General features: G+C 33.9%; 1 protein-coding gene across 10 annotated transcripts; it reads right to left on the bottom strand.

Moving 5' to 3' along the window:
* Positions 1–5,001: 5,001 nt before the first annotated feature.
* Positions 5,002–14,702, bottom strand: LOC113707097 (RING-H2 finger protein ATL52-like). 10 transcript variants are annotated; one of them, XM_072063520.1, is made up of 11 exons: positions 14,037–14,669; positions 13,796–13,814; positions 11,650–11,805; positions 11,067–11,334; positions 10,886–10,973; positions 10,678–10,802; positions 10,507–10,585; positions 10,282–10,360; positions 10,031–10,188; positions 9,824–9,944; positions 9,034–9,525 (listed from the first exon to the last, which is right to left on the bottom strand). In XM_072063520.1, exons 4-11 carry the CDS (start codon positions 11,134–11,136, stop codon positions 9,454–9,456), a joined length of 792 nt encoding a protein of 263 aa, XP_071919621.1. In that variant the 5' UTR covers positions 11,137–11,334; positions 11,650–11,805; positions 13,796–13,814; positions 14,037–14,669; the 3' UTR covers positions 9,034–9,453. The 10 variants fall into 10 exon arrangements, with proteins under 10 accessions (XP_071919617.1, XP_071919614.1, XP_071919615.1 ...); XM_027229258.2 differs by having other exon boundaries at positions 9,034–9,728; positions 14,037–14,662; XM_072063523.1 differs by lacking the exon at positions 11,067–11,334 and having other exon boundaries at positions 9,034–9,728; positions 14,037–14,660.
* Between the last annotated feature and the right edge of the window lie 1,327 nt (positions 14,703–16,029).

Here is a 16,029-nt window from a genome sequence, read left to right as displayed (position 1 = left end):
TTGATCATTTGCTTGGGAGAAAATGTGGGCTTTTTGTAACACTGGGATATCATATTTATGATGCACGAAATGAAGTTGGTGAATACTGAATATGATGGCAGAATCAAAGATGGGTTGGTGGATTATTGAAGAAAGCTAATTTATGGGATCACGGGGAATGAAACATAGTGGAATGAATGCAAATTTTTTGGCATTAATGGCCTTCACGGGGTTTTCCTTTCTACAATTTAAAGTTTATCCAACAAGAATCTTGGGGGGACCTAGACTCTAAGTCTATAACGTCTAGTTTGAGCTCATTGGCTCAGCACCAAATTAGGCCATTTCAGAAAGCTAGTGTCCAGATGAATCCACCACCTCTACATGCCAAACAAAAATCTCCTATAATGGAAGAAATTTGTGTTCCCAAACCCAACTCAGTTGGTGAAAAAGATATGGGTAAAAAATAAAAAAAAACTCCTGTGATAAACCTAGTATACAGAAAAGTCCCCCGTAGTTTCAAAATATATAACACGACACCCCGTACTTTGAATTAAATTGTAAATATGACGGAATCCGTTAAACTTACGGAAATGGATGAAATGACTAGAATGCCTTGGTATAATTAAGCAAAAGACAGGTTAAAAAAATCATTTATTTTATTTTCAAGATAGAGAGAATTGAGGGTTAAGGGGTAGAATAAGTATATTTGTTAAAAACTAGGTATAAAATTTTTTTTTTAGATTCCAATAAATCATTTCCGTTAAGTTTAACGGATTCCGTCACCTTTACAATTTAATTCAAAGTATGGAGTGTCGTGTTGTATATTTTGAAACTATAAGGGGCTTTTCTATATATTAGGTTTAACACAGGGGACTTTTTTGTACTTTACTCAAAAGATATTAACCAGATGATAAAAAAAGGGAAAAGGAAAATGACAAATATGACTGGCTCTGCGGTCCAAGGATGGGAGTTTTTTGCTGATACGAAATGTACCACAGTTGATGAATGTCTCAACCAGTTTGTATAAGTTTAGTTGTGGAAACAGAGATTTAAAATTAAGCCTTATTATGTTGTTAGAGCATGGAACCGGTACAGTAGAAAAACCAGATGATCAATCTGCATTGGAAACAAGAAGTCAGAACCAAAACCACTGAAACTGGCATTATTTTGATGCTGGCATTATCTTCAAAATTATTGCCTTTTATGTTATGAGCTAAACTATTTGATATAAAGACAAAGGTAAATCTTGTATATAGTGAGGATATACACTGACAGGTTTGAATGTCTATCACTTAATTATAAATTAAATTTTAATTTTAATTTCTTTACATATATGATATTCTTCAAGCCATCAACACCCGTTACTTTATGCACCGTCAATGTGCAAAAAAAAAATAATCTTAAAAATAAAGTACTTATTTTTTGAATTGATCTTACATTTACTTACAGTGTATATAGTATCACAATAAGGTGCATAACATATATGCAGAATTTGAAATTCAAATTGGTTGTCATGAATTTAACGATTGCTACTATTGGAAATTTTTTTTTTATAGAAAAACGAATATATGGGAGATAAAAATGTGATTAGGAGATGTATTAAAAGAAAATGTAAAATTTTTTTTGTGAAAAATCATAATCCAAACAAGGTAGCCTTTATAAAAAAAAAAAAAAACAAACAAATTTTGGGCTCCATGCATAAGTTACTAAATGGAACTCTTCCCTCTAATTTACTGTGGTGAACTTGAGAAGTTCAGTTAAAACTCTTAGAAACAATACCTTCTTCTCTTTTAAATATAATTTTTTTTTGGAGAATGTTGAATTGTTTAGAAATAATATTGTGGGACCACTTGGTTACCTTCTTCGCCTCTTGAAGCAGCTATCGAAGCCTCACACAATCTTGGATTTGCTTAGCTGTCTCTCGCTGACACGTGGCTGACACTCGCATCTGACACCTAATCTGATATCTTACAGATATTACACATTTAGGGTTTGAGCTATGATACCCTTATTACTATCACATCATTTTTCATTTTTCGAGATTCATACTACGGTTTGCTTGCGGGTATAAATATCTCTCTTCCAAACACCCCAAAAAATCATCCACTTGTCAACTTATATACTTGCCTTCAACTCCTGAACTCCCTATGGTCTAGCATAGGCATTGGAGTTATCTCGAGAAAAAACTAATATAGTCAATTAAATGTTATATATGTTAAACAAGAGTTAATATGCAATTATGAAGGAGAGAGATAAATGAGTCGAATAAGGAAATATTTATTATTGTCTAATTAATTGGAGATAATTATGCATGAATAATTGGTAAAATATTAAATTTGGAATATCATTAATAAGATTAGTTAACCAAATTTTAAATTGTTGGCTTAATCAAGGCTTGATATTGAACCGATCGGTTCTCACAAAACCGTTTTGAGTCAATGATTCAGTGGTTGAATCAGACGATTTAACTGGTTTAAATATAAATTGATACTAATAGGTTTTTTAAGCAAATTCAGACCAAAAAGGATTCTAGTTGATGGTTCAATTGGTTCAACCAGCTGGTTCGAATTGAGTTTTAAAGCATTGCGAAGACAACTACAAGTGGAACTTTGTCAAAGCCCACTTCTTTAGCCCATATAAACAATTACTAGTTCCACGGGCCAAAAGCCTAAGAAGGCGGTCATGGGAAGCCCTCCTTGCACCCCATTCGAAGAGTCTCCTGGTTGGCGAGTTTTGCCGGTGCTGGACAGTAGCATCTATAGAGGTGTTCTTGGTAAACAGACTTCGATCTGGGACTACTGTTTTTTGTAAAAATTTGTACTAACTCTAGTTTACCTCTTTGATGTCATGTTTCCTTTCGCCTTCACTCTTCAGTGCCCACCCTTCCCGGCACTTTGTTCAGGAATCAGTTAGCAGAGTTTAGGCCCCACTTTTTTTTTCCTCCACTTGAAACGCAATTTTCCGAACAATTCTGACTCCCCAAAAGTTGTTTAAAATATTTATACCCTTTGTTTTATATGTGGATTTCTCACACACCATAATATTTGGATGACAAAATGACAAAATCTAGGTGTGAATACTGGTGGCATAGGCCAACAAATCCACTAATCTGACAAGGTAACCTTTTTTTTTTTTTTTGAGGAGGGGGGGGGGGGGGGGGGCTTAAGGGTGTTCGTTAAAAGGGGTTTTAGATGCTAGTTAGCAGTTAATCTGAAAAAATATTTAAAGGTGTGTTTGATAAAAGTAAAGTTTGAAAACTGAAATTTGAAATTTAAAATCTGAATTTTGAATCTATTAAATTATTAAATTTTTAAGTATTAAATCTAATACATTTGAGTGCACATCACATTCAGTAACAAGTGAATAGCTTATCACTTAATTTTGGGAGTAAGTTTTGCCTAGAAAATTCAGTGCCACTTAATTAATTTAAATGTTCAATTTTGGTTATCAAATAAATCCATTAAATTTAAGTGCTGAATTGGGTTATGAAACAAGGCCTAAATGCACGAGTGCAATAATTATGATTTTACGTATTCACATAGTAGGTTAGATGTAATTTAAGTACACGTTAGGATTTTTTTTTTTTTTTTTGGCTTAACCAACAACTTGATTGAACATTTGTAAGAAGGGGAATCCGAAAACCCTCCTTGCACCCCGCCAAGAGTTCATGCAAGCAAGCTCAACAACTTTTTTAAGCAGCAAGTGCGTAAATGAAGGCGTGGTTTGGCAACCATTCGCCATGGGATCATCAGCCAGAATATGTAGTAGTATATGTGTAATGAACAAAAGGGCACTAACAGAAGGGCAGAATTTTGTTTAACGGGTTAATGATTTAAGTAGGGCTGCAAACGAGTCGAGCCGAGTCGAGTTTTGAGCTAATCGAGTTGAGTCTCAACTAAATTTTATCAAGCTCGAGCTCGACAAGTCGGCAATTTTCGAGTTCGAGCTCGACTCGAATCAAGTCGAGCCGAGCTCGAGCTCGAGCTCGAAAAAAAATAAAAAATAAAAAATTTATTTTTTAAAAAATAAATAAAATAATATTTTTTTTCTGAATAAATAATAAAATATTAAGGATATATACGTAATTTTACTATAAAAATAAAAAATAAAAAAATATATATAATATACGTAATTTTATTATTAAATAAAAATTATATATATATACTCAAGTTCGCGACCCGACTCGCGAGCTAACGAGCTTAATATTCTTAACTCGAGTTTGATTCGAGTCGGCTCGAGCTCGATTAATATCGAGCTTGACTCGAGCCGCTCGCGAGCGACTCGATTCGTTTGCAACCCTAGTTTTAAGCACAATTTTGCAGCAAGGCCAAATCTGAAGGACACTATTATCCTTTCCTTTTCATTTGTCATAATCCATGATACTGCACGAAAAGAAGAAGTTTGAATAATATAGTACATAAACTTGTCCCAACCTGGAATTTATGTTGGGCATGATTCTCGGTTTCTTTCTTTCTTTTTTTTCTGGTCTTCTCTCTTTCTTCTTCTTTTGAGGATATGATTATGTAACTTAGCTCAAACGTCAAGAATGTCTTTTTGGGCCATTTGTTGGCTTGCTATAATGATTTTGAGGAGGCCATGCTTACTTGTCCAATATATTAAATATTCTTTTTAGATTGTTATAATTACCAAATATTCATCAAAACATCCCACACACAGAAAGTTACTTGGCTGGACAAAGCAATCTTTCTCAAGGCAATTAAACATTTATTTACTAGTAACTTTTGGTTTAGTCTTCTAATCAGAAATTATTAAAAACTATTGAGTATTTCATTTTGTTCAAGCAGTCCAAATCTAATCTTCAAACACTAATATCAGAAGAACTGGTGGATTTATAAACACGAGCAATAGAAACATTCAAGAGTCCAAATTTCAGTTGCAAATGCAGATTGCCTACCATTAATTTATGGCACTTGTGATGAAGAACATAAATAAAGGGTAAGGTGTTGCATGTGCCAATAAGAACGAAAAACAAAACACTGAACGAGAGCTGGTTTCTTCATCTGGATGAATAAATGTCAAGAATGGCCAAGTAATAGATTGAAACTAAGAGTGGAATTGTAAAGAAGAAAGGAGAAACATGCAAGTGCTGTCCATGCAAACTTCTTCACTTTAGTTGCTTTTTGGACCTCAAAAATTCAAGGCAAAAACATTATTCTCCGGTGAAGGAAACAAAAATTTAAGGACAAGCAAAACAAAAATAATAAAATAGGAGCTTTGATTGCTCTATGACATTTCTTCTTTTCGTTTTGATAATGTATTTTCCAAAATTTCACAGGGGAATTAGTTCATGCCTTCCCTTCCAGCGTTTGTGAAAAGAAATCTAGCACTCGAAAATGGTTTCTTCAGAATAGCTGGGCTTGAGACACAATGCAACACTATATTCCTATTGCTAGACCTGATCATATCTACATGTGGTTGTTTTGATGTCCCAACATCATCTCTAAGCGTGATCTTTTCCATTGATTGATCTTCTTCGTCCCGATCAATCTGCAAAACATCAGCTAACGATAATCGCCTCTGACTTGTGCAATCCATAGACACTGATCTTGTTATTTTTTCGCATTCTTCAATTGTAGCGCTACTTAGTCTGCTGTGATCACCTGAAGTGCCCAAATTGGTAGCCTGTCTGGTGGGAATTCTCGCGATGTCATTCTGTGATTCTGCTTCTCTGATTCCCATCTCCAAGTCTTCTTCAGAAGCTACATTCTCAATCTCGTGATTGCTATGCAATGTGGACTCATTGCCTGGTGGAGATTCCATCACAGGAGGCAATTGAGAAGGAGAAGAAGCATTGGCAAAAGCAATGTTTGCACGACATAATGGACAATTCGAGTGAGATTTGAACCAAGTATCAATGCACATTACATGAAAAGCATGGCTGCAATTTGGTAAAAGCCTCAAGCTTTCATCATCTTGAAATTCACTTAGACAAACCGAGCAATCTGTCCCTTCAATTAGGCCATCTCCTTTCTTGTACTTGAGCAGTGTAATTGACTTGATCAGAGCCTCATCTAAGCCATTGCCAGAAGAAACAATCCAGGGCTCATGGTTTGAAGGATGTTGATTCTCCACTGATTCTACAATTGGGAAGTGAGTTTCTCTCCTTCTGGAGGAATCTCTCTTCTTACAATACCTGGAAACTATTGCATAGTAACTCACAAGAAGCAAAGCACTTCCCAAAATGCCTATAATGGCAATAACAAAAGGTGGAAAGCAAATTCCAGCACTTGCATGAGGGAATTCAAAGGGAGGTGGAGGAGGGAATTCCTTATAGCACCATTGTTGGCAGTAAACACTACAAAAACCCTGAGAACAATCTTTGGTGTTTGTGTAAGCAACCCAAGGTTCTGGGCTGGCCATAGAACCCATCTTGAACAGAAGACAGAAAGAAAGATTAGAGTAATAGTAACTAATGCCTGGTTTATCACAGCACAAAAACATAAGCAAAGTACGAAAGTAAACGTTTGCTTATCTATGCAGTGATAAGAACTGTTTTTGGAGGGAGGGAGGGAGCACATTTAATTATATAACATGATTTGAGATGAAAATTGAGGAAAGTTTGAGAGGATTGAAGAGCGAGTATCAAGTATGAAGAATAAGAGAGAGTGCTCTGATGGGACATTTGTTGAAAATATGAGCTGAAGGCTGAAGGTGGAAAAGCAGAAAAAAGCAGCTTGGATAGAAAGCCGAGGAAGACTGTTCTTTGATTGGTTATAGTCCATTTTCTTTTCCTCTTTCTTTTCTTTTCTTTTCTTTATCAATTCCTTTGTTTAACTTTTTTTCAGATAATGGTTTGTTGACAAAGAGCTAAGGTGGTCATGTTGGTTGGGAATTCATCAAAGTAATCAATGCTTTTATATCATTGTTCAAGAGGCCACTAGCCAAAGTGAAGTAGCTGAATGAATATCACATTGCATGTGTATTCAGAGCGAGACAGTTGCCCTTTTTCATAAAGATAAAGATGTGAAATTGACACAATTTACCATATCTTCACCGACAAATAGAAAGTTGAAACAACAGAAACTGTATTGATGTGAGACATCGAAATCTGATTTGAATTGCAGCCATCCATCAAGTTAGATCTACCTGAACCAGTGATTGAAATCATATTCAGCTGCAAGACTTGAACCTGCCCAACTTTGCAGAACTAGATAAAAGATCAGTAGGGTATCGGTGTCATTCAAAGCTATCTTTCCAAAAAAAAAAGAGTATCATTCAAAGCTAGATGACCAAATGTGTCCATAAATGAATAAATAGACAAATAGAAGCTAGCTGATCAAAAATACAGAACAAATTTTTAAAAGAAAAAAGAAGAAAGAAAAGAGAGGAGGGAGAATGATTTAAAGGGGAATGTTCTATTCAGCACGATTGAAAATTGGAGACAAACTAGTTGATTTTCCCTAGAAAAAACAACAATTTTGGTACTCTATGGCTATATGCTACCCGTGCAGTGTATCTGGAAAAGATGAGGATCTAGGTAACGTAGGATATAGCATGATAGAAAAATCTAAGGTTGTGTTTGGATTGCATTTTGCATGGAAAAATTATTATAGCAATTTGATGTATGTGAGGGAAAAAATTAATAGGAAAATATGATCACAAAAAATGACGTAATTTTCCGATGAAAAATCGCAATCCAAACTAGGCCTAAATATGTCAAATGATTCGTCACCTTCGTTTTCCAAGGGGCATCATAGTCCTATAGGTCCGGGAATCCTATAAATGGGAAGAAGAGTAAACGCCACTTAACATAGGGCATATATTCTTTTTTTTTTTTTTGACCAATCAATCACTTCTACAGTACTTTTACTCCTTACTTATCTAAAAAATGACCTAACTAGATAACGAGGGTTATAATGAATGATTTCCATTTCTAAATGAAAGAATGCATTACTACACACCCTTTAAATTTTACTCTATGCGCAGCCTGCAGCAGTCAGACCTGCATCTCATGCTTTGAATGGTGACGAATGCACCTAAGACGAGTTGGTTAAAATATGGCATATATTCATTCTTTGTAAAATTCATGATTTTGTCCCTTCACTTTTAAGATGTGGAACTCTCATTTTTTTTTTAATAATGAATATTAAGGAGTAGGCTATGCGCAAATAACACCAAGTCATCTCAAGCTTTACAAACTCAATTCATCAATTGATATCCAAACAGGAGTGATCAAGAATAAAGCTTTGATTTGAATGGAATATTAAGAATGTCAAACTGCACTCTGTCTCTTCCTATAGCTAACTAGCTTTTGTTGAGATGAATCATGGTGACTGATTTTTTTTTTCTTTTTCGTTAAAGCACTAATCAGCAACTATATATATATATATATAAAGAATATGATGGGCTGGAGTATTCCTGTCAATCAGGTATCTTTCTTGGTAACTCGAGACTCGAATCAAAATCAGTCAAGAATATGATTGGCGTTAAAATCAAGAATTTATTCACTCCTATGCAGAAACACATCCCAGTAACTTTAAAAAGTAAAAGAAAGGGTGGGGAGAAAGGGTGACTGTTTATCTTGACCAACCCTTGTTCTTTTGGTAGCTCATATGCTTATTTGTGTTCCAAAATGTGTATATATATAATATAAACTCCAAGAAAGTTTTCTCTTTTCAGTTTCTCTGAGACAATGTATATCCCACCAAGATTTGCTACAACATATGTTTATCCATAAACAAACAATATAAGCAGAACCCACAAGGGCAACGCTTATCTTCGTACAGTTTTCTGAATTTGTTGTCCTTCACGCTTGCGACAGGCCAAATAATTACATCCATCAACTTGCAAGTGTTAATTCCCTCCATGTGTGTGTGAGTATAGATATATATATACCCACTAATATGATCAACTAATATCATATTTATCACAACAACTCAATCACAGCTGGGCAATCGAGACCATATATCTATATGACCAACTGAAAAATGAATAGGTAAATAATGAATATGCAAATCACAACCATAGATTACATAAACTCAATCATTCATGTCTTAGCAGAACACACACTTCAATTCAAGCCACAGTTACATATTAGGGGGTTTAAATAAGCTTCATTGCCTATTGAATTACAACATTGATGGTTAAACCATTCATAGATATATTAGGATACATTACTTTTTAAGTCAAAAGAATAATGGATCATAATATAATTCAAAAGATATTGTCTAAGCAATCAAGACAGTCATCAAGGCAATGAACAAAAGATAACAAAAGTATAGAATTAGACCATATCAGTCTTCCTTTGCTTTAGCTTTCTTTGCTGGACTATCCTTCATATTGCCAGGAGGGCTATATGATTTTGCAGGTTCTTTGGCAAACTGTTCAGCAATCTTTGTTGCATGTTCAGGAAGTGTGTCTGCTGGTAAATATTCTGGAAAGTCAAGACTTTTTTTTGCTCCACTGGTTGTAGACGTCTGCCCTTCTTTGTAAGAACTGGCTCCAGCAATTTCTTCAAGTACCAACTTTGTCGTTGGGGTGAACATCTGATCCTTTTATGATTTTTCTGGATGCCTTGCTGATGAACTGCCAAGTGCAGAAGAAACTTGAGTGTTTTCTGGAAGTGCCAGTGGAAGGGGATGGTGCGATAGTTCAGTTGCAATGTAAGCCTTGATGACAGTATTCTTTCTCTGCAGTTGACCTTGGAAGGGAGTCTTATATGATTTCAGAAAACAAACAACTGTGTATTTTTTCAAGGCATCATTAAGTTCAATATCTATTCCAAAGCCCTACAGCAAAAAAATTTTTAAGTTAGGTTCTGTGAATTCTTGTCTATGTATATTTGTATTTATGGCTGAATATAAGACATGAAATTTGTACTTACATCTTCCTGTGCTTGCTTAAGTTGTAGTGGAGTGAACTCAATCATTTTTTCAGCATCTTCTCCAGATATAATGCAATGTATTGACCTCGAAGGATCAGTTATTATAATTTGAATGCGAGCCCTTTAGTCAAGTGAAGGAATTAAGATTAATATATGGTAATAAATGCGAAGAATGTTTAATTTAGAAGCATAAGTTTATGGTCTAACCTCAGTTCAACTTCACTTTGCTGTTTGCATGAAGGACAATGAATGATCCAGTCAATGTTAGCATTCACAATTTTGTGACAATTCACACAAGTAGTAGTCCAATATTTGGTGAATCCATATGCAAGTTTGACAGTTCCTTGCACCCAAGCTGCCTTTTGCTGAGTCAAGCAACCAAGAATGGTATTTGAATGTCAATTAGAGACAAAAAAGTTATATTTAAGCAGAATTTGAAAATATCAAATAGCTCTTACAATTGAAAATGATGCTTGAAAAGTGCTGATTGCTTTGATATCCTCTTCATTTGGAGGAGAAAGTAAACAGTTAGCATCACTGTATGTTTTAGCATTAAGCAAATTTTAGATTTCTTCCTTGTTCAAAGTAAACCTGAATGATTATGTTTAGAACACAAATTAAAAATGTACCAGTAAATTTAATTGATAATTTAAGGTAAAAATTTTTAAAAAAAGTAGACTTACTATTGCTTGAAAAAGAGGTCATCTGGGAGTGGAGGACTAATCAGAATTCCAGATGAATACCTTGTAGTGAATGACAAAACTGTAAAAATGGTGAAATGGTTTAGTAATTATAACATAAAGTACTAAGAAGCCAAACAATAGAGAAATCATAATGCATAGTGAAAATTTTACTATTGAATGTGGTCACTTTAACACGGAGAACTATGATTAGAGGGGCAGTGCTAATCATGTCTGCTATTTTGCTCCCTTCATCATGTTCAAATTCATTCCAGAGAGTCATAAGCATGAGTTTCTTCCTGTCAGGTATAACAAACAAATTGTAACTACTGCTATTAATCTAAAACGACTTAATAAAATGATAGTATTCAGGTTTGATTACTCTTCATTCACTATTATAATGTCTCTAGAAGCACAATCTGGATCTGCCTGTTTTACTGGGAATGCGTGAACGACAAAGCCTCTAATATCTGAAACAAAAGTGTTGATATGAATGTAAGAAATCAATAAAATGTCAAATGACTGTCAAGTAAATTAAAAAATAATGTAAGAAAAATTATTACAAAGGTTATCTGAATCAGCATATTTGTGCAGATCAGAGAAGTTTGTCAGCTCAAATATGCAAAGCAACATAGGTGGCACAGGTTCAGCATAATTTTCAATCAAAGTCTTGTAGTTCAAAATTCAGGAGCATTCATAACTCCCAACTCTGTATGTTGGGTCAGCAGGAACCACAATTGCATTAGAAACATAATATCTTTGATAAGGCTGCAGAAATTTGCTGAAGATCTTGATGTGTTGTTCATAAGTCACAACAGAAACTTTTGTTCCCTGATTAGGATTAGAAAAAGTTAGTTTTATATATATTATGAGTTAAAACATAACTGTCATGTTAATGGTTAATATCATATTTATCACACAGAAATTAAAATTATAGATATGAATACTTTAATAGTTAGGTGAGTATTCAGTTGCAATGAAACTATAGTTCTAATATTGTAGTATGTATACAGTTACATGAATACTATGGATTTTTCCTTAAGCAAATGTAATGAACAGACAAATCATGAAATGTACTTATACAAAATCTAAAATATTCTCATAGATGAATTTAATGAGCTGAGAAATAGAAAATCATTTGCATACCTCAGTATCTGTGAGCAGAAAGCGCATAATTCGCCTCGGTGGAACTTCACGAGTTAGTTGATTGTGCCTTCTGTGAACAACTTGTGCGAGAACAGTCCACTTTTCTGCTCCTTTCTGAATGTCTAGCACTGAAGATATATGTCTAGGCATGATGACCTATATTGGTAGAGAAATCAGAGTCAATTAAACAAAATAATAAATTTCTAAACAAAAAAGGCCATGAATGTTAAAACCAGATAATGTAATCTGGGAAGCTTTAAGAATTTCTTTATATACTATATTTTTAGTATGATCAGTGCATGATTCATCAAAATAAGTTGGCCTGATAAGGACTTTTACAGCCGAAGCTGTTTTGACTCTTGAAAGTGCAACATATAATTGGTCATGTGAAAACACAGGTTCTTTCAAATATATACCAACAAAATCTAAAGTTTGGCCTTGTGCTTTATTAATTGTCATTGCAAAGCACAAACGAATTGGAAATTGTGTTCTCTTATATGGAACTGGATATTGTTCATCACTTGGTGGCTGCATGGAAATCCAAAATGATTATTATACGTTCTAATAAGAGTTCTAAAAGATTGTGCCTCTTGTGAAGATGAAGTCAATAGCTCTTTAAAGATATCTGGAATTTTGTTTTGAGCTAAAACAACTTCACCATCTTGACAACAAAAATATGTTGTCTCAGAAAAAAACTTCTTCGCTCCACAATGAGGACAATCTAGTTGGGTTGGTAGGATATCAGCTTTGTTAGGAATTATATCCAACAAAGCTCTTCCTGTTTTGCACCCTCTTCCTAAAATACAATTATTTTACAGCATTTAGTAATCAAACCATTCAATTGATTTTAATGGCAGTGGAGAAAAACATGTTAGAAAACTTAAAAAGTATTAACTCTAGACCTGGCTGAGTTTTTTTCAGAGATGATCTGCGATGCTTCGAACGACATTGAGAACTATGCTGAACATCAACAACTGAGGAACGATGATTAACAATTGTGGTGCTTGTTTGCTTTTCAATTATATTTGTAGAAGCAATTGATCTAGACTTTGCTCTGAATCTTTTCTTTTTCCATCTAAAGTAGGCCTGTCTTCTATATTCTTTCTTATTTATCACCTCTCCAGCATATATGTCAAAATATTCAAGAGGCCTGTTATTATAAGATATAATTGGAGTACTACCTATTATAGGTATATGCTTATTCACAAAGAGGGGAGGAGTATAATTAGTTAGTTGCATGTCTAGATTTGGTATTTCAGAATAACCATTTCTCCCTTTAACATTTGTGACTTGCTCACTCTGAAACTGACTTCCTATAACAAATGATTGCTCATTGCAGTTGACTTGTGATGAACCAACAGGCTGAACATCAGACAGATTGATTAAAGATGAATTCATTGCAAACAAACAATGTTTGTCAGTAGAATCAGAGGTATGATGAATTCCTCCAGCATTTTATGGAGGGAAGCAAACATTTTTACCTCTGCAATCAGTTGGCAGAATTAGATTCCTATCGATGTGATTTTGTGAAACACATGTTTCAACAAAGTGATTTTCACAAATGTCATTCTCATTGTTGATTACAAAAGGAGAATATGGCTGAGAAATAGAAGAATCGACAGTAAACTTCATATGCTCAGTCAGCATATTTAAGTTTTTCTTTTTGCTTCTTTCTAACATGCTTAGATCAAAAGCATCATCAAATATCTCATCTATCAGTCTAAAACTCGAACTAAATTTTCTTTTTTTCTTCATTATGAAACACAAAAGATCAAAATCTAATTTTACTATAAATACTATAAAGGAAGTAAGATACTAAGCGAAAAGCACATAACAATGACAAAATCAAAGCATCCTAGAATAACTAAAACTAACTAATATATATAGAATGACTACCTTAATAACCCAAACTACAATAACACTAAATTATGTAATTTTTCAATACATAAACAGGTAACAACATCATGCAGCATTTGAAATTAAAAAAGAGGCAAAAATAAACATAAGCTAATCCGAAAAATAACCATCATAGCATAACATGAAACACATAGAGGTCGTTAATTAACGGAAGGCAATAGACAGATGCAACAACAATGAAACAAAAAAATTGCAGTTCAAAATGGAAGGAGAGAAAATAGAAACATACCTATATTTTCTTTGCTCGGCTAAATGTTGGCAAAAGTCGAACAACATTTGAAATCAATAAAAACAGAGAAAAAAATAAGCATAAGTTAATCGATAAATTACATCATAATCATTCTTTTATGCATAATATGAAACACATGACAGTGTCTAATTAACGGAAGCCAATGATAAACAGGAGGGAAGAACATTCAAAGTAAAAAAATTGCAACTCAAAAATAAGAAGAGAGAAAATAGAAACATACCTAGATTTTGTTTGCTTCTCTTCTGAATACCGGCAAAAGTGGGAAACAAATGTATATATAAGGCTGGAAATAAAAAGTTCTGAAAGCTGTACCATGGATGATAACTCGGTACAGTAGCCATACCTAAAATGAGCTGTTTTTTGGGGAAAAGAAGAATTCACGTGGATGAGGAGGATTTTTTGGAAGTGAATCGAAAGGAAGTACAATTAGTTGCTGGAACAATTGGCAGAAAACTGAAAATTTTGCAGGCTCGCAGATTTTGGGGAAAGAAATTTCAGTGACCTAATTTTTGGGGGAAAACAAAAATTCACGTGCGTGCGGAGGAATTTGTGGGTTGCAATCAAAAGGAAGGACAAAGTTGTTGAAGGAATTGGCTGAAAATTGAACATTATGCAGGCGCATATAGCTGGCTACTAATCGGCGAAAAGGAAGAGGCTATGCGACGCAAAGAAAGAGGAAGGAAACTCTGCCTAAATGAAGAAAAACTTCAGTGACTAATAAGACCATTTATTTGACTTCGTTGGTTCCTGTCAAACCAAAGAAAGGGGCCGAAACCTTTTCCTTTCCTCACTGTTTTTGAGTACAAAAATGGCCCACAGTTTGGAACGAGAAAAGACTGAAGTCACGTGCTTCGTCATAGCTCTATAATGCAGGGAACAAAGACGTGGAGAAGTAATCTTTCTTTGGAAGACTTTGGCTGTCTAACGGCTTTTATATTTGGAATATTTAATTAGGACCCCATGTGATAAAAGGACACCCAAATAGTTTACAACTATTTATATTTGACCAAAGAAATATAAAAGGAATAATTTAAATGGACAAAAATAACCCTAAATAGTTAGCAACTATTTAAAAAGCTATTTTTCATAAAAGGATTTAATTGACCTTTCTCACCAATTAAAAACCAAACAAAAGAATCAAATGAAAATATTTCAACTATTTTTACCAATTAGCCCCTAAATAGTGAGGAACTATTAGCCCTTTGAACTTCAATACCAAGGCTCAAATAGACATTTCTCTCTCATTAATGTCCAAAATAAAGAAATTAAATTTGTTTCCTCAAATGAGACCTTGACACTTGCCATCAATGGAGAACTTGAGTTGTTCTCTTATCTAGTTGGTAGATATATATATATATATATGATTCCACAACTACCCTACAAGGATACACGCCTACTCTCAGGTAGGTTGCAAACGAATTGAACCGCTCCGGAGCCGCTCGAGTCCAAGCTTGAGTCGAGATCGAGTCGATTAAGTCGAACTCGAGTTCAAAAATATTAAACCCATTAGTTCACGAGCTCGATTATATATATATATATATTTATTTATTTTAATAGTAAATTTACATATATATCTCTAATATATTATTATTTGTTAAGAAAATTTATTATTTTATTTATTTTTTAAAAATAAAAATAATTATGTTTTTTTAAATTTAAGATCGAACTTGACATTTTGACCTCGTCGAATTTGAGTTTCTTAAAGTTAAGTTGAGACCCAGTTTGATTAGGTTAAAACTTGACTTGACTCGACTCGTTCGCACACCTATACTTGGGTCACATTTGCAAAAAATATCTAGGGGAACATTTCTTGTGTTTATAACTCTATAGATCTTTATTAAACAAACCAAAATTTTGTACTTAGATCTTGTATTATATCCATTGGAAAATGACCTGTTTCATCCCTTACATGTCGCAAAAATATTCCTTTCGTCCCTCACTTTTAAAATGAAGCAAATTCGTCTCTGACATTTAAAAATTAAAGCTATTACATCCCTGAACTTAATTTTCAATATGAATCAAACCATCCAATAACTCAGTAATAAATTTTGAAAATAGAATTGATAGATCATTCGGTCAACTTCATCATATTCACATGGCATTTATTAAACCAAAAAAATAAAAATTATAACATAAAAGGCCATTCTTTGTCTTGGAATAATAGAGTTTTTTTTTTTGATAAATCTTTTCATGCACCGTTAGTATATCCGCTT

The sequence above is a fragment of the Coffea arabica genome, chromosome 8c, assembly GCF_036785885.1.
Source record: "Coffea arabica cultivar ET-39 chromosome 8c, Coffea Arabica ET-39 HiFi, whole genome shotgun sequence".
NCBI lineage: Eukaryota > Viridiplantae > Streptophyta > Magnoliopsida > Gentianales > Rubiaceae > Coffea > Coffea arabica.
Note: the sequence above shows the minus strand (reverse complement) of the source record. Positions and strands in the feature narration are given on the sequence as shown.